General features: G+C 46.6%; 1 protein-coding gene across 2 annotated transcripts; it reads left to right on the top strand.

The window, feature by feature from the left end:
* The first annotated feature begins 503 nt into the window (after positions 1–503).
* LOC120660550 (probable endo-1,3(4)-beta-glucanase ARB_01444) lies at positions 504–4,320 on the top strand. Of its 2 annotated transcripts, XR_005669642.1 has the most exons (3): positions 504–699; positions 1,102–4,001; positions 4,161–4,320. XR_005669642.1 is itself a non-coding variant. In XM_039939123.1 (2 exons), exon 2 carries the CDS (start codon positions 1,658–1,660, stop codon positions 3,923–3,925), a length of 2,268 nt encoding a protein of 755 aa, XP_039795057.1. In that variant the 5' UTR covers positions 504–699; positions 1,102–1,657; the 3' UTR covers positions 3,926–4,320. The 2 variants fall into 2 exon arrangements, 1 of the variants encoding a protein (XP_039795057.1); XM_039939123.1 differs by having other exon boundaries at positions 1,102–4,320.
* The last annotated feature ends 22,663 nt before the right edge of the window (positions 4,321–26,983 follow it).

The following is a 26,983-nucleotide window of genomic DNA, read 5'->3' as shown; positions in this document are numbered from 1 at the left end:
AAACGCCGCGGGAAGCTAAGCAATGTGTGCTGTTTGCACTAATCTGTTTCTGTTCATTGGTGTTGGAAGATGAAAACTAAGCTGTCCCCTTGATGATTTTGAATCTTGTGATGATGAAAGATTGAAAGGCTCGAGCCTCCATGATCGCCCTGCTAGTGCCGGTACAGTGGTGGCTTGTTCATGGCGCACCACCAGCACCAGCAATACTCTAATTGCCAGTGAACAAGTTTATCAGATCGTGTACGGTCGCTAAACAAAAAAAAAAGTTTCTGATCGTGTATCCTTAGTGTCCGTTGCCGCCCGGCTTTGCCTTGCCCGTTGCCCCCCTCCGTCGCTTCGCCGGCAAGCCGTCGCCACCACGGCAACTCCTCCCATCATGCCTTGCTTGCTTCCCCCGGCCGGGAAATCACCTTCCCGGCCCCGGTGCCAATCTTACGACGCGGGACACCTTGCCATCCATGGCCTTGCTTGTCCCTTATTCTCGGCAGTTGCGTGCGTCCTCCATCCCTGACGTGCGTCGAAGCCGACGATCCCCCGACACACGCACGCCTGCCGGCCAACTCCTCTGCGCACCTGCCAGGACAATCAATCGCCCTGCCCCCAGCTCGATCGCAGCCACCCCATCATCGACGACGTTCACCTATCTGCTTCCACCAGCCCCGGCCGGCCAGACGGACGGCGTCCCTGATCTACCTCACGGTAAAGTACGCCGGCCGCAGGAACCGCTCGGTTCTTCTCCCGGCCGGCGGTCTCTTTCACATCCGATCCGGCCGTGTTCATAGTCGTCGTCTCCTCCACCCCCCCCCCCCCCTTTGCTTCAAATCGATCAGCTAGTTTTAGTAGTACAATGATTGTGCAAAGAAAACCCATTTTTGTCCGTCCCTCCGGATCAGTATTATATTGCAAACGGCCGCGTTTGTCATTATTGCGCGCGTTTTCAACGCTTAGCCGCTAATTCATCGCTTCTGTTTGCCGTGCCCATCAATCAAATTAAACATTATAATCATATATAAGTTTTTTTTGCGGGTATACTTATATATAGTTATCGTATATATCGTCGCATTATATTATCATTAATATTGTTTGGTGTGCTGCACGCAGGGGCCGACCGGACGACGACGACACGCTCTCCACGCGCGGCCACTGCACCACCGGCGGCGATCCGATCATCCCGACCCCGGCCAACGCACGGAGGTACGCGCGGTTTCGTGCTCCATGCCGCGTTAATTCCTCCGTGTCCACGCATCCGCAGTGATCTGGCTGAGACTGAAGCCCCTCCCGTTCCTCGTGGCTCTCATGCTTAGCACCCAAGCAGTAGCACTCGCTCACTGTGATTAGCCATCTCTGTCCATCCATCAACCGATCCTTCACAAGATTTTTTAGTGTTTGTTTATTCTTGCACGCCGGAACTACACGATCTCCACGACGTGTCGCCTCACATCCGTCCGGTGGGTGGATATTGTGAGATAAACTCTTTGGCCCAGTCAAAGCGTAGCACAAACAAGATCCAAAAATACCAGCAAAACCGGCAGAAAACCAGACAAAACCAAAGGAAAAATATAGCAAAAACATCAGGAAGAAGAAGAATAGCCAGATCAAGCCCAGCCCGCCCAATCCAGCAGCGCTATATAACCAGCAGCAGCCCGAGGCGAGCGAGATGCGGAAGTGGACGAAGAAGCTGGGCCATTCCCTCTCCCGCCTCCTCACCTCCAGGCCCCCCTTCGCCTTCTCCCGGCCCAGGCCCAACCCTCCCGCTGCTCCTCCTCTTCCCCCTCCCCCTCCGCCTCCGCCCGTCTCCTCGATCCAGCCGCAGCCGCCGGGGTTCCTCCCCTCCCCCTCCCCAACCATGCCGCACCACGGCAGCCACCGCCCGCCGCCGCCCGCCCCGGGGGGCCACGTGTTCCCGCGCGCCGCCTCCACGGTCCTCCCCGACCCGTCCCGCTTCTTCGCGCCGGAGCTCCTCGCCGCGCCGCTCCCCACCAACTCCTTCTTCCAGAACTTCGTCCTCAAGAACGGGGACCAGCCGGAGTACCTCCACCCCTACTCCGTGCGCTCCCCAGGCGGGGCGGCGCTCGACGTCTGCTACCCGTCGCGGAACCACTCGCCGTCCTTCATCATCCAGACCTTCGTCGCCGACCTCACCATCTCCGACGCCGCGGGGAGCGGCGAGCGCCACCGCGTCGCGGCCTTCGACGACCTCTCCGTCACGCTCGACGTCTCCCCGACGCTCCGCGCGCACCTCGCCCGCGGGTGCCCCTACGTCACCGTCGTCACCACGGCGGGGCCCGTCGACGTCTCCGTCGCGTCCGTCCACGCCTTCGTCGACGTCGCCGCCTGCGACGGCGCCGGCACCAAGTGGCGCCTCGGGATGAACAGCGGCCAGACGTTCCTCCTCTACGCGTCGGCGCCGATCCGCCTCGCGCAGGCCGGCACCACGCAGCTCTCGGCGCCCGGGTTCGCCGGCGCCATCCGGGTCGCCTACCTCCCCGACGCGTCCATGGAGCCCGTCCTCGACCGCTACAGCGGCTGCTTCCCGACGGCGGGGGAAGCCGCGCTGAGCCGGCCGTTCTGCGTCGACTACTCGTGGCGCAAGGCGGGGCACGGGGAGCTGCTGATGCTCGCGCACCCGCTCCACCTGCGGCTGCTCTCCGACGACTGCGGCGCCCGCGTGCTCGGCGACTTCCGGTACCGGAGCATCGACGGCGACCTGGTGGGCGTGGTCGGCGACTCGTGGGCGCTGCGCGCCGACCCGGTGTCGCCGACGTGGCACTCGACGCGCGGCGTGAGCGAGGACGGCGTGGCCGAGGTGGCCGCCGCGCTCCGCGCCGACGTGGCCGGCCTCGCGTCCACCCCGATCACCACCACGTCGTCCTACTTCTACGGCAAGGCGGTGGCGCGCGCGGCGCGGCTGGCGCTGATCGCGGAGGAGGTCGGGTGCCCCGAGCAGATCCCGGCGGTGCAGAGCTTCCTGCGGGCGGCGGTGACGCCGTGGCTGGACGGCAGCTTCCAGGGGAACGGCTTCTTCTACGACGCCAAGTGGGGCGGGCTGGTGACGCTGCAGGGGCTCCGGGACTCGACCGCCGACTTTGGGTTCGGCATCTACAACGACCACCACTACCACCTGGGCTACTTCCTGTACGCCGTGGCGGTGCTGGCCAAGCTGGACCCCTGCTGGGGACGCAAGCACATGCCCCAGGCCTACGCCATGGTGGCCGACTTCATGACGCTGTCGCGGAACCGGGCCGGCGGCAGCTTCACCCGGCTCCGGATGTTCGACCTGTGGAAGCTGCACTCGTGGGCGGGCGGGCTGACGGAGTTCGCGGACGGGCGCAACCAGGAGAGCACCAGCGAGGCCGTGAACGCCTACTACTCGGCGGCGCTGGTGGGGCTGAGCTACGGGGACGCGCACCTGGTGTCGCTCGGCGCGACGCTGGCGGCGCTGGAGGCGCTGGCGGCGCAGGCGTGGTGGCACGTGCGCGCCGGCGAGGGGGTCTACGAGGAGGACTTCGCCGCGGCGAACCGCGTGGTGGGGGTGCTGTGGGCGAACAAGCGCGACAGCGGGCTGTGGTTCGCGCCTCCCGAGTGGAAGGAGTGCCGGCTGGGGATCCAGCTGCTGCCCCTGCTGCCCATCAGCGAGGCCCTGTTCCCGGACGTGGCGTTCGCCCGGGACCTGGTGGCGTGGACGGAGCCGGCGCTGGCGCGGGACGGCGTGGGCGAGGGGTGGAAGGGCTTCGTGTACGCGCTCCAGGGGATCTACGACCGGGAGGCCGCGCTGGCCAAGACGCGGGCCCTCACGGGCCACGACGACGGCAACTCGCTCACCAACCTGCTCTGGTGGCTCCACAGCCGCGGCAGCGTCGTCGGGGACGGCGACGGCGGCGCCGGGTTCGGACGATGCTGCTGGTACCGCCAATACTGCCACTGACATCTGACGTTGGCTGAGGGCCAGCGGGTGACCGCCGTTGCCGCCCTGCATGCCCGTTGTGGAGCAGAGAGAGACTTCACTCTATTCGCTGTTTGGTTCCTCCAGCCAGTCAATAGTATTTTCCTCTCATATAGCTCCAGTACTAGCCTCCAGCCATCAGCCATCAGCCATCAGCCAGTCAACAGTATTTTTCTCTCACACCACTCCAACACCAGTACAACGAATAGAGTGACTAGAAGAGAGTGTTGAGTGGATACGTTGAAAAGTCTTGTAATAGTGTGTCTACGAGCGCATCACGATGCTACTCACTTTTACATTTGAAATAAAAGTCGTGTAATAATTGTTGGCAATGCATGCTATGCATAGGAAAGGATGATGGGTCGTGAACTTTGAAATCCCTATCCCGGCTTGCGATGGTACAGAAGGCGTCAGTATCTTGCTGCTTGGCTGCTTGCGAAATGGTTGCAGCGGAAGCTGTTTCGCGACCATCACGATGCCAGATGCTTGGCTTAATCGCTTTTACAGTAAAGGTACCACAAAAAAAATAGCAAAAATAGTTAGTATCGTGAGTTGTTGGAGATGCAATCTTAGCAATTCGTCCACTCTGTGTTTTATCTGGTGACATTGGAAGTTGCTGTGCACAGGTTGACCTCTTATGCCTGTGTACTGCGCAACTAGACAAGGATACGGGGTCCATTCTGGTTTGTCCAGACTCCGAGGATTGGGTAGCCTGTGGCCATCCCTTTCGTCGTCCCCTTGCAAGTGGCGTTCGACGCGGTCGCGTACTCGCGTCGCCGAACTCGGGAGAAAAAAAGCTTTCGGGTCGAAGCGAGCGCTGTTCCTGCCGCCGCGCGCATACGCGCAGAAGCTGGGCGTCCGGAAAAACCGTCGGGGTGGGCAAATTTAACCGAAATCGAAGAACCGAACCGAAAGAACCGAAACTGAAATAACCGGAACCGAAAAATTCGGTTCCTTGTTCGGTTCCAGATATTGAAGAACCGAAATAACAAAAAAAATCGGTTCCTACCCTCGGGTAACCGAAAGAACCGAATTATATAAACTTTGCATTTTGTAAGAGTATATTTAGTTTACATGTGATGTATCATACTTCAATTGCCATGTATTTCTCTTACTATATTGTTATTGTTCTCTTCTCAATTATTATTCTCTAAAGTAGAGGAAGTATTGTCTAAATTTGCTATAGAACATGTATATTTTTCTTGTTATCTTAGCTTTCGGTAAAAAAATTCGGTTAGTTCGGTTAGAACCAAAACCGAACCGAAATAACCGAGAACCGAAATACTCGGTTCCTGAAATTTCTTGGAACCGATCGGTTCCTATTTTCTAGAAACCGAATTTCTTCGAAAACCGAGGAACCGAACCGAAGAACCGAATGCCCACTCCTAGAAAAACGGACGCCGGTTCGTTGGGCCGGGCCTCTCGGCTGCTCGCACGGTGGCGATGGCGGCGTTTTTTTATATATTTTTCAATTTTTTTTTACAAAAATATATTTTTGGTTTTAAATTTTACAGTTCTATACCCCTACTTGTTGCTTCTATATTAAGATTTACCTTAGTCATGCTCTCTAAAATTCTTCTTTTCTGATATTATACAAGTATGTTTAATACGGAATTATTTCATTGTTGCAAAATGCATTCTTACCTTCTTCCAATACATACAGTTTACGACTTACGAGCCACTGTAGTTGATGCTATTTGTAATAAGGTTACTGTGTGGTCATGAATCCAACAATAAATCTTCATGTGATGACTTCATGTGTTTCCTCAGATCTAGCACACATTTTTTTCCGATAAAACAATTTGTTTCAGTGAAATAATTTTTTATTACAATGGTAAGATAGGATCCAATGGAACAGATTCTAATATTTGTTCGAACGGAACAATTTGTTCCAATGGTCCAATTGGATGCAACAAATTCAAATAACAAATTCTAAAATGTGTTCCATTGTAACAAGTTACTTTTGCTTTCGTCTGTGAGTTCCAATTACATGACAGGCAGTTCCAGAAAAACGGAAGCAATTATCGGCCCAACAAAAATAATTATCGCGAATCGGCGGCGAACCGCTTCTGCGATCAATCGAAGCATCGCGGTAACGTTCCTGCTAATTGGACCCTTTCCTTGCTCCCGCAAGCATTACAAAGTGCATTGAATTTTGATGTTTCCCGCAAACCAATACTTTAGCCCAACTTGACTTTTCCAACATTTCAGCCCAATAGACGATGTACCGCTCGCCCGAATTCCTTGTGCGATAACTCGTATGCCAGTAATGCGCGTGGCGAATGGAACATCAACCTGTCCTCGCCTTTTGGCCGCTTCTGTCCTCGGCGCCTTGGGCGACTCGAGGTTGGTTCCCTGACCAGGCGATCTAGGGTTTGCATTTCCCTCCGTGCTCTCTCTCCTTCCCTGGCTAGTTTTCCCCAGCAAATCTAGTCTCGAGTCCACGTCCCATCCTACACTCGTGTCCAGGTCATACTCTCCGTTCGGAGCCAGCCCAATTTGCTAGCCTGTAGCCTGCGCTGGTCGGGGTTTTTGGATCCTGGTGGCGGTTGTTTCGTTTGGTGATCGGCTCCGCCATGGAGTCCGTGGAGGATCTGATGAAGCGGATGGATCTCTCGGCGAGGGAAAGGAGAGGAATCAAGATCGGGAAGGAGGTCATGCCTAGGGTTTCTGATGGAGATCCGAAGGCAGTGGGCAAAGTTTTTGCGGAGAAGTTGGTGAATGCAGAAGGTTTGGCACAAACACTCGGCAAGATTTGGTGTCCAATCAAGGGAGTGGGTTGCAAGGATTTGGGAGATAATCATTTTCTCTTTACTTTCTTCCAACACGGGGGGAAAGAGAAGGGCCATGGAGGAAGGTCCGTGGATGTTTGGAAGGGATCTGGTGGTTTTAGTGGATTATGATGAAACGAAACTGGTGGAGGAATTAGAATTCGCTTTCATCCCGATCTGGGTTAGAGTCAATAAGGTTCCTTTGGGTATGATGAACAGGGCTGTAGGAGAGGCAATCGGTGGTCAAATTGGTGAATTCATGGAGATGGAAAGGGATGATGATGATGATTCTGCAGTAGGAAGATTCCTGAGGATCAAGATTAAATTGGATATCTGTTGTTATTCTGTAACGTCACGAATAAAATTCGCAAGCATACGGATACCGCTGTAGCTTTCACCCAAGAGTATTCCAGGGTATCGTATCCACTAGGGAACGTGAGTACACTACCTATGGATTCAGGCTGTCCAAGGACACACACACTGGTGTAGGAGGATAGGAAAGAGAGGACTTTCTAAGATCTCGAATCTATATTTAGAAGAAGAGACCACGTCGCCATTATACTTCGAGCTAAAGATATCGACCGGCTTATACAAGCCGATAGTTCCAATATGTGCTCTATCCAATATCCGAACGTGGAGGATTACTAAAAGGCTCGAACAGGGATGTCACCACCTGCCGGCTACCTCTACAAACCGTGGGACTATCAGACAATTGAGTGGTATAGTCCAGCCTAGACACCACGTCTACGCCTTTCCCTACTAACTCTAGAGGCGTACAGGGTTATCCTTTTCTATCCGGAGCCCAACTCTAGAGTCAAATGCTACTTGCTAGCATACACATCAACTAATATAAGGCAGAGATGATAACTTGCGATCTAAACTCTAATTCTAAATAAGCAAAGAAAGTATCGAACACTTACAACCGAATAAGCATCCGTCGAGGTACAAGCGGAGAAGAGCGCCGACAAGCCCGGCACATCCCCGACTATCTCCCTCACTCTCGTAGAGGTACAATTTGGAGAAGAGCGCCGTTACCGGCGCCCCTTCTGAGTACCTCTACTCCTAAACTCCCTAAGACAACTCTCACTCAAGTGAGAAGAGATGGTGTGGTGTTGTTGTGTGTTGTGTGAGTTGTGTTCATTTGGACCCACTCCCCTTGTATTTATAGGAGGGAGCCACCAGCCATTCGCCCGAGAAATGAGCCAAACCACCATTAGGGATCAACCACACCTCGCCACGTGTCATCTGAGAGGCGATGGGGCCCGTGGGCCATCGCCACTGGGCCGGCCGACCTGGCTGGTCGGCCAACCGTGGGCTGGCTCCGTTCTTCCCAGTCTTTGGTCAGAAGACTGTTAGGTGGGCCCCCATGTCATGTATATGGGTAAGGGCCTGTCTTGAGTCGGTTTGGTAGCTCTGGTGGGCCTGTGGATCCTCGTGAACGTATATGATTCGTCAAGAAGGTGTTGCCTCGGATTGATGACGTGTCACCTTGCTTATGGGCTGCATCTCTCTCTCATGTGTAGCTGCCAAGTGGGCCCTTTTGGCTTTTGGGCTTGCTTGTGCTTGGCCCAGGAATTTATGCCTTGGATAATATGCTTGTTACACGCAGTGTTGGCCCAAATTACCTTGCACACATTCTTAGACCAGCATATGTGAAATTCATCAAATAATCATCCTATGCTAATATTTATTCCTTCCACTGCTTAACTTTTGCATGATAGTTGACGGTCAAAATAGGTCGTTAGTGACCGTCAACAAGATCCCCCACACTTAGTTCTTTGCTCATCCTCGAGTAAAGGCAAGAACTAAGGCGGACCTGACTTCACATGATATGACATCTGCATACAAATTATTCTAGGCTTTACCTTTGCCTGTGAATTTTGATGTGTCTACCATGAATTGCTTGGTAAGTTGAAGAGTGGAACGATATTGACTTTAGTCTCCTCCACTTTCCTGCCGTATATCTGGGGTTTTGGAAATATTTTTGTAAATACCAACCATAGCTTTACTTCTCCATAGGATCTCTCATGTCGCTCATTGTGTATACATATCCTCACCAAGGCATTGCTTGTTTTCATCCTACTTCTAAAGATGGCTTATGTGGAGCTCATGGTAGGGAAATAGAAGCATGCACTTGTGTCACATATATTGCAAAATCAAACAAAGGATCCATAGAGATGACAAATCAAACAAGCTCATCAAGATTGTGCACATATGTGGAAGGTGGATGATGGAATGAAATACTCCTTTTATGAATCTCTCTCTCCTTTATTTGGATAACATGAGGACATGGCTATATATATTTTTTCTTTTTTTTCATGGACATTGATGTGTCCATTTTTTTGGGTCAGGCTTCTTAGGCATGCCATCTTTTCTCTTCTTTTTTTTGAATAACCCATGCCTCATTTGAAGGATACTAGAGAGAGAGATCATTAAACATGGAGTTTTATTTTGTGGATGGATGGTATGGCATAGCTGACTTCCAGTGTAGAAGTTCAGCTGGTGGAGTGCACATGATCTTGATCAAAGAAGTATGAAAGACATCTCACTAGGGTCACAAAGTTTGAATAAGCTCAAAGCAACAACAAGGCACATATGTGTAAAGGTCTGTATCATGAAGATCGACATATGGCTTTGGTAGGACAAACACGTGGAGTTGTAAAGCTATGGAGATTTTTTTTGATAAAAATTACTCAGACACATATGCAGATAAAGCAAGAATTCTTCCATCAAACCATATATCACTGGTCAACAACTTAACAAATATGGGTTCCCTAAGATATGATTCACATGCTCAGGTCTAGCAAAGAATAAAAAGTATGCAAGCCAATCATAGAGAAGCACAGAACCAGAGGATACCTTTTGAGTTTAATTTTAATGGTTAAGCAATGACTTCCATTTAAACTCATAGGTTGAGGAGAGTATGAGGGGTAGAGTGCACAAACCGTCGCGATGAAGATGAACGGAGCTTAGTGCTAGTCAACCAAACCTGAGGTTCCACTACCCAATACTAGCTCTGATTCATCTTGGCTTTTTGCATTCTATTTCATTCGGTGTTGTGCACGTGTTGTGGGAGATCTCGAGTGTATATGCATGAGAGTTCTGAGAGATCTCCCCCACACTTGTTCTTGTACCTGGTGCTTATTCAAAAACAAAAATATGGAAACAAACTAATAGCTCTACTGATTTTAAGAACCAGGGAGCTCCTAAAATTTATTGAAACTAAAATTTAATCTCACCAAGATAGTTACTCAAGCAAGACTGAACTAAAATTGCATCAACATGCATATGTTATGCAACATTAATCCAAAACCTTGATTTACCTTTCCATTTGAATTCAGCTCGCTGACTCACCCAATTGTATTTGATTTTTCTGCAGGGGTTAGTCCATATATGCAACCAATATCTATACAAGTATTAACTCCAAGATCGTCAATCAAACTTGACACCATGTCAGTTTGACCGAAGAAGACATTTTAACCCAAACACCATGCTTGATTTAAAACGTCTATGCATGTATTTTGCGACACACATTCAAACTAGAGTGTACGAGGACAGATAAAGGGAGCATGAAGCATGATTGAGCTTTTATTCAAAAAGGGATAAGCATGAGCACGAACCTGGTGATCCTCGGACGACCTCCCGACAGGGCATTATTTAATATCAAAAGCAAGACATTGAGAGTACTTATCATGGCATTTTGTTGATGAAGACTCAATGTTGTCACCATGGTAATTCCTCCCATTTTTTTTTCTTTTTTTATAGAGCAAGATGCGAGGACATACACAAATTCCAAGATAAGATATGAATTGAGAAAAGAACTTACTTTGGGTTAATCACATACCTCCCCCACACTTGGAGTTTGCAAAACTTCAAGTCTATGGAGTTCAAGTCTCCTTCTGTAGTTATTCTTCATCAAGGCATATCGAGATGTTGTAGTCGGTGTAGCTCTCATGTTCGTAGGCGTTGTCTATCCATCGTTCTCTTTGATCTTCCCCTGGAATGGTTAGCGACCAAAAATACCCGAAGGAAAACTATATCCTAGAACATGCTCTTGCTTTTTATTGAAAGGGAAATACAGAAGTAAATAAAAGATAGTAGTCCGGGCTATCTCCCGGCAGTGCTTTGTTTCTGGTCATAAGCTCGACCATGATAACTCTTGTAGCCATCATTGGTGATGGGTCATTGTTTCACCACCAATTGTTGAAACTAGCTACAAGGTTATTGCCACGGTGCACGCACGAAATCTGCAATGTTTACGATAAACATATACATCTACAACTAACCATCTGAAAATTTTGCAAAAGAGGACCTTGAGTTGGTTGTAGTCCTCATGTGTGCACGGTGCACTAAGCATGCCTGACTCTGGAGTTGCATTGAATGAGCATGGTTTACGTGGAATGTCAAAAGTAAAATTTCCATGCTCATTTGAGGAATCCTTTTCATTGGACTCCAGAGTCGGCTCCTCACAAAATTCCTTGGCCCATGATTTCTCCATCTCAAGAGATTTATCGTGAAAGATCATAGTTGTATCTCGATCAAGGTTGAGAACAACAGATTCTAGGCCATCGGGAAGAGGCTCAAACTCGGTCAAGGATGATGATGATCGTTCATCTTCATGAGAGTGAAGGCTATCTTCCGAGTCGTATTCTTCAGAGGATTCTAGAACTCCCAAGAGAACGGGCTCGAATGATATGAATGGAGATGTATGCATCATCTCCTCGAGCGGGTTTTGCTCGGGAAGAGGCCTGGCCATAAGATTTTCTTGATGAGGAGTAGCAGTGGCCGAGCCGGTTTCCCTAAGCTTTTCATCTAGGCTGTCATGAGATGCTAAAAGTTTTTCTAGCGGGATGCTTAGGAGAAGATCAAAATCGAGGATATCGTAGATATAAAAATCTAAATGCATCTCGATTTTATCTATGGTGATAGGCACGTCCCTTGCAATCCCCCGACATTCAAAGTACAGTCCGGATGGACTCTTAAAGTATTTGTCGGTCGGAGTTAGAGGCTTGTTACCCACAAGAGTATCCAAAAGGTACTCGGGTAAGATGCAAACCTCAGCAGCAGGGTCATGAAGAGCTTCTATGATTTTTCCCTTCATAGAACAAGTGATGGTTGCAGAGGTTGGGCTAATCCAAATCGCTTTGGAAGCACGCTTTGCCTCCTTCGACCAATCAATTGTGGGTGTATTGCGGGAAATTATATCGAGGATCTCATAAAGACACATCGATTTCATAGGTTCCTCGTGCCTAAGATTCGAGGTGTCTTTGACGTTTCCTGAAGGATCACCCTCGAATCGGGAAGAGAACTCCGAAGGTTGAATTTCTTCTTCCTTCGGTGTTCGTGGTTCGGGAGAGGGCTCAACAAACGAATATTGGGATGTGAAAGATGAAAGCTCAGATTCGGGTGTTGAGAGACTCTCATGGCTTGACGCGGATTCCTCCTGGCGGGGTTCACAATGGTCGGTAGAGAAGAAAGAGTCTTCTAAGAAACTATCTAGGATGTCCCTTCCTTCTTCCGGAGTTGTGTGCATGAACCATCCTCCGCTGGCGTTGTCAAGCTCTAGGGCAGTTTCCATGTCTAAACCCGAGTAGAAAACTTCCAACGATACTTCATCGGGTACAGACATGTCTGGGATAGATGCCAAAAGGCGCGAGAATCTAGCCCATGCTGCACCTATGGACTCCTTCTCTAGTTGCTCAAAATCGAGGATGTCGATCGGTAGGGAGTCTATGCGTTCGGTGAGGGAGAACGAGTAACAAAAGTCATCTCGAAGCTCCTCCCAATCACCGCTCATACTTCCTATCGTGCGGGTGTGCCATTGCTCCGCCTTCTCTATAAGAGAGAAGGGGAACAATTTCCACCGTAAGGCTTCTTGTGTCATGCCTAGGATTTCTAGACCCGAATACAGTTCCTCGAATTCTAGCAAATGCTCATAGGGTTCTTCATGAATTTCTCCAGAGAAGGGTCGCTTCTGAACCATGGCTATAAAGCCAGGGTCGAGTTCATGGTTAGATGAGGAAGATGGTGATGGCTCAAAGAACTCACCCATTGGGGTAGAGAGCTAGGGAAAGGATAGCTGCTCCAAGGGTAGCAGGGGTAAAGGTAGAAGAAAAGAAAAGGAAAAAGATACGAGGACGACTGAGTTCGAAGATAATGTAGCTGCCGTTCCCCGGCAACGGTGCCAGAAAGCTTGTTGTATTTTGTAACGTCACGAATAAAATCCGCAAGCGCACGGATACCATTGTAGCTTTCACCCAAGAGTATTCCAGGGTATCGTATCCACTAGGAAACGTGAGTACACTACCTACGGGTTCAGGCTGTCCAAGGACACACACTGGTGTAGGAGGATAGGAAAGAGAGGACTTTCTAAGATCTAGAATCTATGTTTAGAAGAAGAGATCACGTCGCCATTATACTTCGAGCTAAAGGTATCGACCGGCTTATACAAGCCGATAGTTCCAATATGTGCTCTATCCAATATCCGAATGTGGAGGATTACTAAAAGGCTCGAACAGGGCTATCACCACCTGCCGGTTACCTCTACAAACCGTGGGACTATCTGACAACTGAGTGGTATAGTCCAGCCTAAACACCACGTCTACGCCTTTCCCTACTAACTCTAGAGGCGTACAGGGTTACCTTTTCTATCCGGAGCCCAACTCTAGAGTCAAATGCTACTCGCTAGTATACATATCAACTAATATAAGGCAGAGATGATAACTTGCGATCTAAACTCTAATTCTAAATAAGCAAAGAAAGTCTTGAACACTTACAGCCGAATAAGCATTGTTGACGCTCCTTAGCGCCCCGATTTGTATACCGCAAGCGCACGGTTCGTGTAGCTTTTCCCTTAGAGTATTCCCCCAAGGTTTATCAATCCGTGGATTGACAAAGAACTACCCAAGGTTTTCCATCTAATCTAACGGATCTATCCTAACATGAAGCATGAATTGCACATATAGAGTAAACCTTTAATAGATATGAGTGTTGTGTAAAGGTTGATCTCATCCATGAACATAGGCTTAATCGTAGCAAAACCAAAGACATGACTAGGCCTATCATCATCTAGTTGTAGTTCAAGCTAACGAGCAAATAAATCATGTATCTCAATCAAAAGCATCTTTAAATCAAAATCTCCAATCCAATCCTTCGATACCCCACCTACTCAGTGGAAGCGCCCTGTCACGACACCCCCCTTTGGACGAAAGTACCCTGAAGCAAGTCGAACCCCCTTTGGTAGTTCCGCCATGAACCTCTAGCCACCATGACTACAAGATCATGCTAAGAGATCTATATCGATAATAGATTTAAGATGAAGCAAACCCAAAGAAAAGAACGAAATCGAAAGAGAGAACATGATCACTAATAGATTCGGAAGACATGATTATCATTACTCACATAATAGATTCGTTTGGATCATCACCACCGAGTACATACCATTGACGACTCCAACTAGCTCTTGAACTCCACCATGGCACAACCACGCAGGGAGGCCATGGCGGCTTGGGGTGGCCTAAGCCATCTCCTAGACAACTTCGAAGACTTGCGGTGGCCGTCGTTTCCCTCCGGTCTTGGCCCTAGGTTTTCGTCGAGTACTGTGTGGATGGATGCTCCGAGTTGAATAAGGTGCGAGCTATTTATAAGCCGAGGAAGCCACCGGTCGAAGGGGAGGCCGAACCGCCTCAGAAACGGGCTAGGCCGGCCGGCTCCATGGGTCTAGGCCGGCTGGCCTACCCCTTTTCGAGCTCGCCTCTGCCTCATCTTTCGCGTGCAGACTCCTCACATCTTCTAGAGTTTATGTCCTTCACGATTGCACCACTTTGGATGTCGTTATCTTGGAGATATTTTCGTGGAAAGGATAGGATAGGGAATCCTTCCTTAAATCTTCATTTGCTTTGCTTAATCCCGAAGTATCTTGATCTCATCTTCGTGGGCTTGGTCCTTTGGGCTCTCTTGGAGGATGGATGTGCATGAATGGGCTTCGAGTCAACATGGGCTTTGGTCCTTCCTTTGGGCTTTGGCCTTCGTCTTTCTCCGTGTTAGCGCTCGATCACGGGCCTCGTCATTTCATGCTCCAAAATAGGCCAAAAACCTGCAGAAACGAAGTTCCTCCAAAATATATGTGCAAGTGTGAAAATGACCAATAATTAGTCCGGGGTTAGGACGGCTAGTGATTTTGATATTAAATTCATGCCATTATCAAGGATAAACAAGGAATAAAGTGGGTACTTAAGGAGCGCCAACATTCCCCCCATGCTTAAACCTTGCTCGTCCTCGAGTAAGTCCAGGAGCTTTGCTTATAAAGAAATCAGTGTTGCCCCTCAATGTCCTCTCTGCACTTAGTCATACATAACAAGACATATTGCTCTCTCAAGTATTTAGCATTTAAGTTCATGTTGTGACCGGCTACTTTTTCATTATGGAAGATAGACTAGCAATTAAAGAACAAGCCACAATAATAAATAAATGCAATGCTCTCAAACTTAAGCGAACTTCAAACATTTACCTTGTTTCATCGTGAAGAGTTTTCAAAACAATGCATATCAAACATAAGTGAGGTTCTCTTGCAAAAGATCATGGAAATACTCATCTCATCAAGTCGCTCAAGCCTACGTTAGATTGTCTTCAACCTATTCTACTCATATATAAAAGTGGAAGGCTTATGTGGAGCTTGGTAGGTAAAAACAATCCTAGCAAAACATTATATCTGAAATATTGTCAAACTAAGAGAGAGATCTATTGGATTTACTGAGACTAGTTAAAAAGGCCATTGGAAAATAATGATTGAGAGGGAGAAAGATAAAACACACACATTTAGATAGGTGGACATGTGCAAGTGGCAAATGGATGATCCCGAGACACAAATGAAGTTCTCATTATCGGATTGCACATGGTTGGAAGATTTGAGTATGGAATAATTCTTCAAAGTAACTTGGAATATTAATGAAGCCAAAAAGAGCTAAGGAGCATTTTATTCTTCTCTTTTTTTTCTTTCATTTTTCTATTTTTCTCTTTCTTTCTTTTTTTTCTTTCTTTTTGCTCCTTAGAACTTTTGATAACGTAGAATACTTACCCAGCCATCCCCCCATGCTTGAACGAATGCTCGTCCTCGAGTATGAATAGTGGGAGAACTAACTAGCTAGGGTAAGTATCTCAAATTCACCTTCTTCTTCGTAGAACCACTTGAATCTCCGGGGAGCCTTGTCTCCAAAAACTTTTCTTTATATGGTGCCCTTGATTCTTTTGATTCCGTCGAAATGATAATCCATACTCAAATTGGGTTGTGGTCAAGGAGGTAATCACAAAAAGATATTTTTGGTTTAGGGTGGATATCCAGCGAGGTTTGCAAAATTCCCGAAGTAGAAACTCACAATGCATGGATAAATGGGCTAGCAAAAAGAAGGTTACACAAAATAAACAGAATGACCAGCTCCTTAGTCTCATTCCAAAGAAATCAATCTTAATCCAACTCATCAAAATATAAGTTTGCAATCTAAAGGTTTCATCATGAAAGAATATGTATGTATAGGCTTTGGTAGGTAGAACTTTGCAAGAGATTCACAAATGTAGATAGCATAGGAATTAAGTTTTAAAATTAAACAATCACAAGGTGTAAGGTCATCGGTAGACTTAAATCAAAGAGCAACATAGAATATGTGGGTTTAGAATTTAGTCATTTAACCTCCACAAATAAAAGAGCCGGTATTTAATCATTTTAATTCCATTTAATTGAGAGCAAATGGTCAAGTCATATACAACATAGTGTAGGTAAAACAAAGCAGCAACTTTCATCATTTTTCCATAAGCATAAGGCATTGCCAAAATGTATCAATGTGGTGAGCACAAAGTGATGGTGATCCTACACTTATTGAAAACAAAAACAAAACTAGGTTGTCCTCCTAGAAACCATGTGATAGGTTGAGAGGTATATACAAAGGTTGCATCTATGGTTGAAGGCATATATGTACAAGTATTTAGAAAAAGAGATAGTTGAGGAAGAATTACCGTCCTTCTCGATGCTCGTAATGAAGTGTAGCGCGGCCTCCCCCATACTTAAGCATTGTGCTAAGCATGGAAGAAGAATCATGATCATCTTGTGGCAACCGTGATTATCTTACTCCATGAGATCTTTCTTCCTTGTCCACGAAATCCTCCCCCATGCTTAGCATGATGCTAGGCGTGGAAGGAGAAGATGGACCATCTTGAAATTCTTGAAGTCCTTCCCTCATGTGTATGAATATCATCTTCAATGTGTCTTCACCTTTGTTGCCTCAATTTCCTTCAACTTCTTCTTGTACTAAGTCATGGTCCCAATCATTGCTTCACATCGTCGTCGCCTCCTTCAATTCCTCGTTGTCCCATTGCTGCCTCATCTTCATTAATTTTTTTCCTTTCAATTTCCAGAACAGAACATGTACTGAAACATTGCTCCATTGCGAAGTGCACGAATTTTCCTTTCCAACGAGTCCTTTTCGCCCAAAATTGATTCCGAACAAGAGAGTTATGTCCATTTCATCCCAGCGCTGCAATCTGTCTCGACGAATTTCAGAACGCGCAACGTCCAATGTTCTTGCCATATCTCCTTGTACGGGTCTTCAAATTCATTGATCTTGGATGCGTTGGAACGGAAATTTCATGGAACTTCTGAATATGAACTTTTTCTTTCTTGTACATCTCTTTCCATGTGCAAAATTTGATGAAAACAGCGGGGCTTGCTTTCGAACTTTGGAGATGTTGACGAATTTGATTTCTTCTTTGATCACGAATTCATGGGAACGCTTTGTCATGCCTGCAAAACAATTCAAGTGCACAATCTACCCCCAAGGTGACAATCGGGAGTAGAGACAATTGCCAACAAACCTACCATTCCTAAGATCTCAATTTGTGGCATAGCTAGCTTAGCGAAAAAAAATAAAAACCTAGTGAGTGTACGTGTGTGCTAGTGTAAATGCAAATGAGAGGAAGGTATATAAACAAAGACAATGTTTACACCTAGTTCTAAACACCATGTTTACAATTAGGTTGCCGAACTTCTCCATAGCCATATAGACTTATTTTACCAAGGTCAAAACACCATGTCTATCCCAAGATCAATAGGCCTTCATAGCACAAGAAAAAATAAAGCGCATTGCAAAGCTTATAAACCAACCAAATGCAACCTCATAGCTTGGTTTATAAAACTGAATCATGATGGTCTTCAATCATGTCTAAACACCATGCTTACACAAGATTGCAAAAAGGAAAATGCTCACGTCAAGCATTAACATGGATATGAAAGCTTTCATCAATAAAGTTCTACCGAAGGATCAAGTTAACAAAATGAAAGTGAGGACATTGAGGTGGATGCAAAATGTAAATGCAAAGTTAGCAAAAACAAGTGTTAGCAAGGTTGAAAGGACTTTTCGATGTTGTTCCGCAACTAGCTTATTCAAAAACAATTGCTAAGAGTGACAAAAAACCTTCGCGACACTTCATAAGAAGTGAGGCTTTTGTCAATGAAAAAGTTATTTATCGAAAAGGACCAAGCAACCGAGCTAACAAGGTTTTAGAAGTAGGTTTATGGGTTTCCTATATTTTTTTTGGCTTAAAACAAAAATTTTGAAGAGAGAGTGTTGGGTATAAAAATTCTATCTAAGGTGGTTTTTAAAAAAAACTAGAGAGAAACAAAAAGTTAGATTTTTTTTTTGAATGAAAAACATAACTATGGTTTTTAGGATTGCTCTATGAGTGGTTTTCCTAAGGGTTTTAGGATCCCAAAAGTGAGGCTAGTCAATGTTTTTAGAAAAAGTTTTTTTTAAATGCAATGTGCAATGCAATGCAAGGGTGAGACGAACAACATGGTATGCAATGCAGCACGGGGTGGGTGAACAAAATGATATGACATGATGAGGTGGTCTAAAACAAAACAAAAAGTTAGCCTAAGTTAACTAGCCACAAGTTTAGAATCAAAGGGTGGTGCAATGCTTCATAAATCTCTCTAAAAAGACACAAAAAAGACTCAAAATGCTAATAGGCACACAAAAAGGTCTACAGGTTTCCCAAGATCAAATAACAAAGTACTCCCTTAATAGCATTTAGAATGAACAACATGAAGTTGTGGTTTTTGTTAGAGCAATGGTACAATGTTACTTGATATTCCGATTAAAGAGTGCAATGTAGACGGTCATATTAATATATATAAAATAAAAGATCGGGTTGCCTCCCGCAAAGCGCTTCATTTAGAGTCATAGAGCTCGACTTTCTTACATACCTTCTCATTGATGTGAAGCCATGGTCCTTCATGCAAGAGGTGAAGGTGTTCCATGCTGCTCTTATTCCACTTCCCATGTTGGACATGATCAATCATGCTTAATGGAAAACTTGCCCAATCGTCTCTCACATCATGGTCACCTCCTTCTTTGTTGTCCTTCATCGCCACCTTTCTTTTCACGGATTTTCCTCTCTGTCCAGATTGGGAATTGTGTCAAACAATTGATCCCATGTAAGGTGCACGAAATCTTCTTTCCAACAAGTCTTCATTTGCCCAAAACGCATTCCAATTGAGGGAGTTATGCCCCTTTTTCCCGTCACTGCAATCTGCCCCGTGCTGATTTCAGCATGTGCATCTCCGATGTTTGAGACATAGCTCCTCCCGTGGGTCTTCAATTGTATCGATCATGGATGTGTTGAACCGAGGACTTGATGGAGATCCTGAATATTCAACTTTCTTGCATTGTAAATCTCTGGACTTGTGCACAAAATTGATGAGGCTTAGCGACGTCCGTTCTTGAAACTTGAAGATGTTGATGATGGTGTTCAAAATTTTGGGCACAGTTTCCCTCCTCATTATTTAAGTTTCATGTCCTACATGGTTAGTGAAATTCGGGGCTTCTCCCGACATGTGCTCTTTTAGGGTCATGAGCTTGACCAAGCGTAAAGCAAGATCGAGATTTGTAATTATTTGCAAACATATGCAACATAATCACATCATCAATTAAATTTCATCAACAAGGCATGGTGTAATTAAATGCAGCATGTGTTTCTTGCATAGCGCGGAGCTCATTATTAGGCAGAGGTTCTTTAAACATGAAATCAACCTTCTCAAGAAACTCTAGCCTATCATCATGAAAAGAACAAGGAATAGAATTTAAACTTTCATTCCGACTATTGGTTCGAGCATGAGATTTTTAACGATTATCAACAAAACCAATAGAAGCTTGAGAATTCACTGTATACCTTAGCCTCTGAGCTTTTTCATACTCATTGGAGTCGTGGTGCTTTGTACGAGATGTCATCTTGATGCACACCTCGTGGTCCGTCATGATTTGCTTCTCACGTCTCCATGTGTTGAATGTTGCGCTCTTGTAATCCGTCGTGGTCTGTTTGCAACATCTTTGTTTGTCGAAGGTCGACCGCTTGTGCCTTCATTTGCCAATGTCATTAGGGTTCTTCCTTTGCTCCAAGTCTTTGAATTTTATCATGTACGCTTGATGAAAACATCGCCCAAGCTCCCCTTCATTGTTGTCATCGTCATCTTTTCTATCTTGTTCTCATCGCATTGCTCATGCCTCTTCTTCGTGGAATCTCTCCTGTATACTCAATAGAACATATACCAAAATATAGCTCTATCAAAAATTTTATGAAATTACCTTTCCAACGAGTGGTCATTCGCTTTAAACGGAGTCCAAACGAGGGAGTTATGTCCGTTTCACTTTTGGCGCTGCGTGCTGTCCAGAAATTTTCAGAGTGCACAACCTTCAATGTTTTGGCCATACCCGCTTGTAGGAATCTCCGATTGACTTGGTTCTTGATTCGTTGGGACGGGAACTTCGTGGATCTTTTGAATATCCAAAAATATGCTGCTATTTGCTTCTGAGGTTGAGCAGAATATTGATGATAACAATGACTTCTTATGAATCGATCCGAAGATGTCGATGATCTAGATCTTGTGGTCTTCGGAGCGTCTTGTTGTGCATCCTTGGCTTCAAGGTCATCACCATTGATTCATCAGCGAGTAACATGGCTCCAATGGTCTGTCTCCATGGTTCTTGCTTTGCCTAAGGTGTCGGGATCGAAGGAGGCTCCCGTGCTTTGTGTCGATGATCAGAGCGGTCTCTTTCTTTGATTGCACTCGACTAGAAGCTTCTTGAGTATCCCATGGAGAAGATGGGTGGCATCATGGTTCCTCTAATCTTGTTGCCTCTAGCATTGGTCAACTTCAAATCATCAACTTTTGTGCACAATGTTCTCCAAACATCTTGCGACATCGTCATCACTTTCTCCATTGTTTGTTGCTGCCTCTTCTTCGTTGAATTACTTGATCATCCTGCACAGAACATGTACCAAAATTCTACTCCATGGAAAGACTTATGAAATTACATTTTCAATGAGTGGTCATTGATCCCAAACGGACTCCGGATGAAGAAGTTATGGTCGTTTTACTCCGGCACTACGCTCTGTCCCGAGACATTTCAGAACGCGTAGCGTTGAAAGATTTTACCATAACTCTTCACACCGATCTCCAAAATTCATGATTCTTGATGTGTTGGAAAGTAGAATTGATGGAGCTTCAAAATAATCTATTATTTGCTCATGGTACTTCTCTGATCTTAGATGAAAATCTCATTACAACAGTAACACTTTGGAGATGATGATGATCCGATTGCACGATTTTCATCGCGGGCATGCTTCATACCTATTGCTTGAACAAACATTTTTTCCCAAAATATTAGTCTTTAAAATCAATTGACATGGCGGCGTACCTTATTTATCATCTTTTGCTTTGGGGAGTGGGGACTCGATAGCGGATGCTGGGCCACTAACAAAAGTTAGCACCTACCACTAAAGAGCAGGTCTTCACGTAGCCATCAACTTGCTTGAGTGAGATTGGACTTGTCAAAGTATGGACGTTGAGAACTTCTCAATCGCTTTGTGTCTAGGGTTTTACCTGCATTCATGGACACAAACAAGAAACACAGGATATATGCAATAATAAAATTAGGGTTAGTCCAAAAACTAGATTGATCGCCCTAGGGTTCGTTTCGCCGATCCCCGGCAACGGCGCCAGAAAAGCTTGTTGACGCTCCTTAGCGCCCCGATTTGTATACCGCAAGTGCACGGTTCGTGTAGCTTTTCCCTTAGAGTATTCCCCCAAGGTTTATCAATCCGTGGATCGACAAAGAACTACCCAAGGTTTTCCATCTAATCTAACGGATCTATTCTAACATAAAGCATGAATTGCACATATAGAATAAACCTTTAATAGATATGAGTGTTGTGTAAAGGTTGATCTCATCCATGAACATAGGCTTAAAATCATAGCAAAACCAAAGACATGACTAGGCCTATCGTCATCTAGTTGTAGTTCAACCTAACGAGCAAATAAATCATGCATCTCAATCAAAAGCATCTTTAAATCAAAATCTCCAATCCGATCCTTCGATACCCCACCTACTCAGTTGAAGCGCCCTGTCACAACACCCCCCTCTTTGGACAAAAGTATCCTGAAGCAAGTCGAGCCCCCTTTGGTAGTTCCGCCATGAACCTCTAGCCACCATGACTACAAGATCATGCTAAGAGATCTATATCGATAATAGATCTAAGATGAAGCAAACACAAAGAAAATAATAAAATCGAAAGAGAGAACATGATCGCTAATAGATTCGGAAGACATGATTATCATTACTCACATAATAGATTCGTTTGGATCGTCACCACCGAGTACATACCATTGACGACTCCAGCTAGCTCATGAACTCCACCATGGCACAACCACGCAGGGAGGCCATGGCGGCTAGGGGTGGCCTAAGACATCTCCTAGACAACTTCGAAGACTTGCGGCGGCCGTCGTCTCCCTCCGGTCTTAGCCCTAGGTTTTCGTCGAGTTCTGGGTGGATGGATGCTCCGAGTTGAATAAGGTGCGAGCTATTTATAAGCCGAGGAAGCCACTGGTCGAAAGGGAGGCCGAACCGCCTCAGAAACGGGCTAGGCCGGCCGGCCCCATGGGCCTAGGCTGGCCGGCCTACCCCCTTTCGGGCTCGCCTCGGTCTCATCTTTCGCGTGCAAACTCCTCGCATCTTCTATAGTTTATGTCCTTCACGATTGCACCCCTTTAGACATCGTTATCATGGAGATATCTTCGAGGAAAGGATAGGATAGGGAATCCTTCCTTAAATCTTCATTTGCTTTGCTTAATCCCGAAGTATCTTGATCTCATCTTCGTGGGCTTGGTCCTTTGGGCTCTCTTGGAGGATGGATGTGCATGAATGGGCTTCAAGTCAACATGGGCTTTGGTCCTTCCTTTGGGCTTTGGCCTTCATCTTTCTCCGTGTTAGCGCTCGATCACGGGCCTCATCATTTCATGCTCCAAAATAGGCCAAAAACCTGCAGAAATGAAGTTCCTCCAAAATATATGTGCAAGTGTGAAAATGACCAATAATTAGGCCGGGGTTAGGACGGTTAGTGATTTTGATATTAAATTCATGCCATTATCAAGGATAAACAAGGGATATAGTGGGTACTTAAGGAGCGCCAACAAGCATCCGTCGAGGTACAAGCAGAGAAGAGCGCTGACAAGCCCGGCACATCCCCCGACTATCTCCCTCACTCTCGTAGAGGTACAATTTGGAGAAGAGCGCCGTTGCCAGCGCCCCTCCTGAGTACCTCTACTACTAAACTCCCTAAGACAACTCTCACTCAAGTGAGAAGAGATGGTATGGTGTTGTTGTGTGTTGTGTGAGTTGTGTTCATTTGGACCCCCTCCCCTTGTATTTATAGGAGGGAGCCACCGTCCATTCGCCCGAGAAATGAGCCAAACCGCCATTGGGGATCAACCACACCTTGCCACGTGTCATCTGAGAGGTGGTGGGGCCCGTGGGCTGTCGCCATTGGGCCGGCCGACCTGGCTGGTCGGCCGACCATGGGCTGGCTCCGTTCGCCCCGGTCTTTGGTCAGAAGACTGTTAGGTGGGCCCCCATGTCATGTATATGGGTAAGGGCCTATCTTGAGTCGGTTTGGTAGCTCTGATGGGCCCGTGGATCCTCGTGAACGCCTTTGATTCATCGAGAAGGTATTGCCTCGGATTGATGATGTGTCACCTTGCTTATGGGCTGTGTCTCTCTCTCATGTGCAGCTGCCAAGTGGGCCCTTTTGGCCTTTGGGCTTGCTTGTGCTTGGTCCAGGAATTTATGCCTTGGATAATATGCTTGTTACATGCAGTTTTGGCCCAAATTCACCTGCACACATTCTCAGACCAGCATCTGTGGAATTCGTCAAATAATCATCCTATGCTAACATTTATTCCTTCTGCTGCTCGACTTTTGCATGATAGTTGACAGTCAAAATAGGTCGTTAGTGACCGTCAACAATATCGGAAAGCCTTTGATGCGTGGGGTGGCGTTGGAAGTGGGGGAAGAAGAGATTGCCAGGTGGTGTCCTCTTGTGTATGCATATCTTTCGGATTTTTGTTATACCTGTGGTCTTATTGGACATGTAGATAAGTCGTGTGGGAAGAAGCTGCAGAAGGGAGAGGTGCAACAATTTGGAAAACACTTGTGTTTTATCCTCGAAAAAAGAAGAGTGGATGAGTTTGCTGGTGAGCGTCCCAAAGGAACAAGAAGCTAGGGCCCGTGGAAATCTAATAGTGGAGGAAGCCGTGGGAGTTTTGGAGGGTCAGGATCCCGGCTGTGGAGTGGTGGTTCAGGGAGTAATGCTTTGACTTGGAGGAAACAGGGGGATGGTGAGGAGAAGGCGGCGGATGCAAAGAGGAGGGAGGATGATGAGGTAAACAGCCTGGTAAAAAAGAATGAGTCTGGTAAAGGAGGTGAGCTTAGCAAGAGAGTGCTTTTCGGCCAAGAAACCCGGGATGGAGATGATGGTGGTAAGGACAAGAGCAGGGAGGAAGCAAAAGTTCCTGGGGAGGTGGTAGCGGAGAAGAACGAGGAAGACACTCTGAAGGCTGCGGTGGACGTGAACAGTGCCCTACCGGGCATGCACGTGGATCAGGTTTCCCCAGTGTCGGGGAACGAGGTGTCCAAGGAGGGTGTGAAGAAGAGAGATACTTATAAGAAGGTGGAAAGAGCTGATCGGGCAGCTCGCCTAGCAGAAAACGGTAGGAGGGTTGGAGAAAAAAGGGGTGTTGATGATGTCGCGATGGAGGAGGCTGATGACAATGAGATGAGGGGGGGTTCAAAAGAAACAAAAGAATGCGGGGCTGGCGGACCAGTCCTGCGAGTCCCAATGAAGCTCGTGGCGTGGAACTGTCGGGGGTTGGGCAATCGTCCGGCAGTTCGGGGACTTCTGGATCTCCAGAAGTCAGAGGGGGAAGACATTCTGTTCTTGTCAGAGATTAGAATGAACAAGCGCAGGATGGAAAAATTTCGGTGGATGCTCGGACTGACAAACATGTTGGTTCGGGAAGGAAAAGGAAAAGGCGGGGGTTTTGCTGTGTTTTGGCGGAAGGGGGTCGATGTTTCCTTGCGAAGCATCTCAGATTACTTCATGGATGTTGATGTGAAGGAGGAGGATGGTTTCTATTGGCGGTTTACGGGAGTGTATGGGGAGGCCCATAGCGAGCTAAAATATCGTACTTGGCAACAACTGTGTGGTTTACACGTCCAACCTGTAAAACCGTGGTTATGTGCGGGTGATTTCAATGAGGTTCTTTTGTCACATGAAAAGGAGGGTGGTAGACCGAGAAGCCAGAGGTGCATGGATCTTTTTAGGGATGCTCTGCAACATTGCGAGTTGCATGATTTGGATTTTGAAGGGGATATGTTTACCTGGAGGAATCATAATCATGTGGCAGACAATTATATTAAGGAGCGGCTTGATAGGGCCATGGCAAATGATCTTTGGAGGAGGAGGTTCCCAGGGGTTCGTGTGATTAATGGTGATCCCAGGCATTCGGATCACAGGCCGGTGATAATTGATACTGAAAAACAGCCTCGTAAGAGGAGTAGGGTGGATGGAAAGCTTTTCGCTTTGAGGCATCATGGCTAAAGGAGGAGAAGTGTGGGGATGTGGTGGGAGAGGCGTGGCAAAGAGCGATGAATGGGCAGCAAAAAAATGCGTGTGCAGCTCTGAAAGTGGTTGCTGGGGATTTGATGCAGTGGAGTACAAATGTGTTGGGTGACTTGGAGAAAAGAATAAAAAAGGTTAAAACTGAGTTGGAGAAATGCAGGAGATCGAATATTGGCCCAAACCATGTGAGCAGGGAGGAAATCCTCAGATTTAAACTTGAGAGATTGGAGGATCAGGTGGATATGTACTGGAAACAGCGAGCTCATGTGAGGTGGCTGTAGGAGGGTGATCGTAATACCTCCTTTTTCCACGCTGTTTGTGCTGAACGAAGAAGAAGAAATAGAATTGGGAGACTGAGGAGGGAGGATGGAAGTTGGGTGGAGATGGAGAAGGAAAAAAGAATGTTTATTGCTAATTATTTCTCTGATTTTTTCAGGACAAGTGGTGGTCAAGTCTCACAGCACCTCCTTGATGCTGTCGAGACAAAAATCACGTCTCATATGAACGAATGCCTAATGAAGGAGTTCACATCCGATGAAGTGCGTAAGGCGCTGGATGGAATTGGTGATCTCAAGGCTCCGGGTCCAGATGGAATGCCAGCAATCTTCTACAAGAATTTTTGGGATACGGTTGGGAACCAAGTGGTGGAGGAGGTTTTGGGTGTTCTGAATGGTGGGCCAATTCCAGAAGAGTGGAACGAGACTACTATTGTGCTTATCCCAAAGGTGAGAAAACCTGAACTAGTGAAGGATTTGCGGCCAATTAGTTTGTGTAATGTTCTATACAAGATGGTGTCAAAGGTGCTGGCTAATAGACTGAAAACAGTGCTGCCTGATGTAATTTCCCAATCCCAAAGTGCTTTCGTTCCAGGCAGACTCATTTCGGATAATATTCTTGTGGCCTATGAATTGACACATTACTTGAGAAATAAGAAAAAAGGCAAGGAGGGGTATGCTGCTGTGAAACTCGATATGAGTAAGGCATATGATAGAGTCGAATGGCCCTTTTTACAAGAGATGATGCTGAAGCTGGGTTTTCAAAGAAGCTGGGTCGATCTGATAATGAAATGCGACTCCACTGTTTCTTACCGAATAAGTGTGAATGGGGAACTAAGTGAGGTGATCAAACCACAGAGAGGTTTACGACAGGGTGATCCTCTTTCGCCGTACTTGTTCCTTTTATGTGCTGAGGGATTTTCAGCATTGCTGAGTCATGCTGAGAGGGAAGGAAACTTGAAAGGGGTTAAAGTATGCCAGAGGGCTCCCAG

Source organism: Panicum virgatum, chromosome 2N (genome assembly GCF_016808335.1).
Source record: "Panicum virgatum strain AP13 chromosome 2N, P.virgatum_v5, whole genome shotgun sequence".
Lineage (NCBI taxonomy): Eukaryota > Viridiplantae > Streptophyta > Magnoliopsida > Poales > Poaceae > Panicum > Panicum virgatum.
The sequence above is the reverse complement of the archived record's forward strand: the minus strand, read 5'-3'. Positions and strand labels throughout refer to the sequence as shown.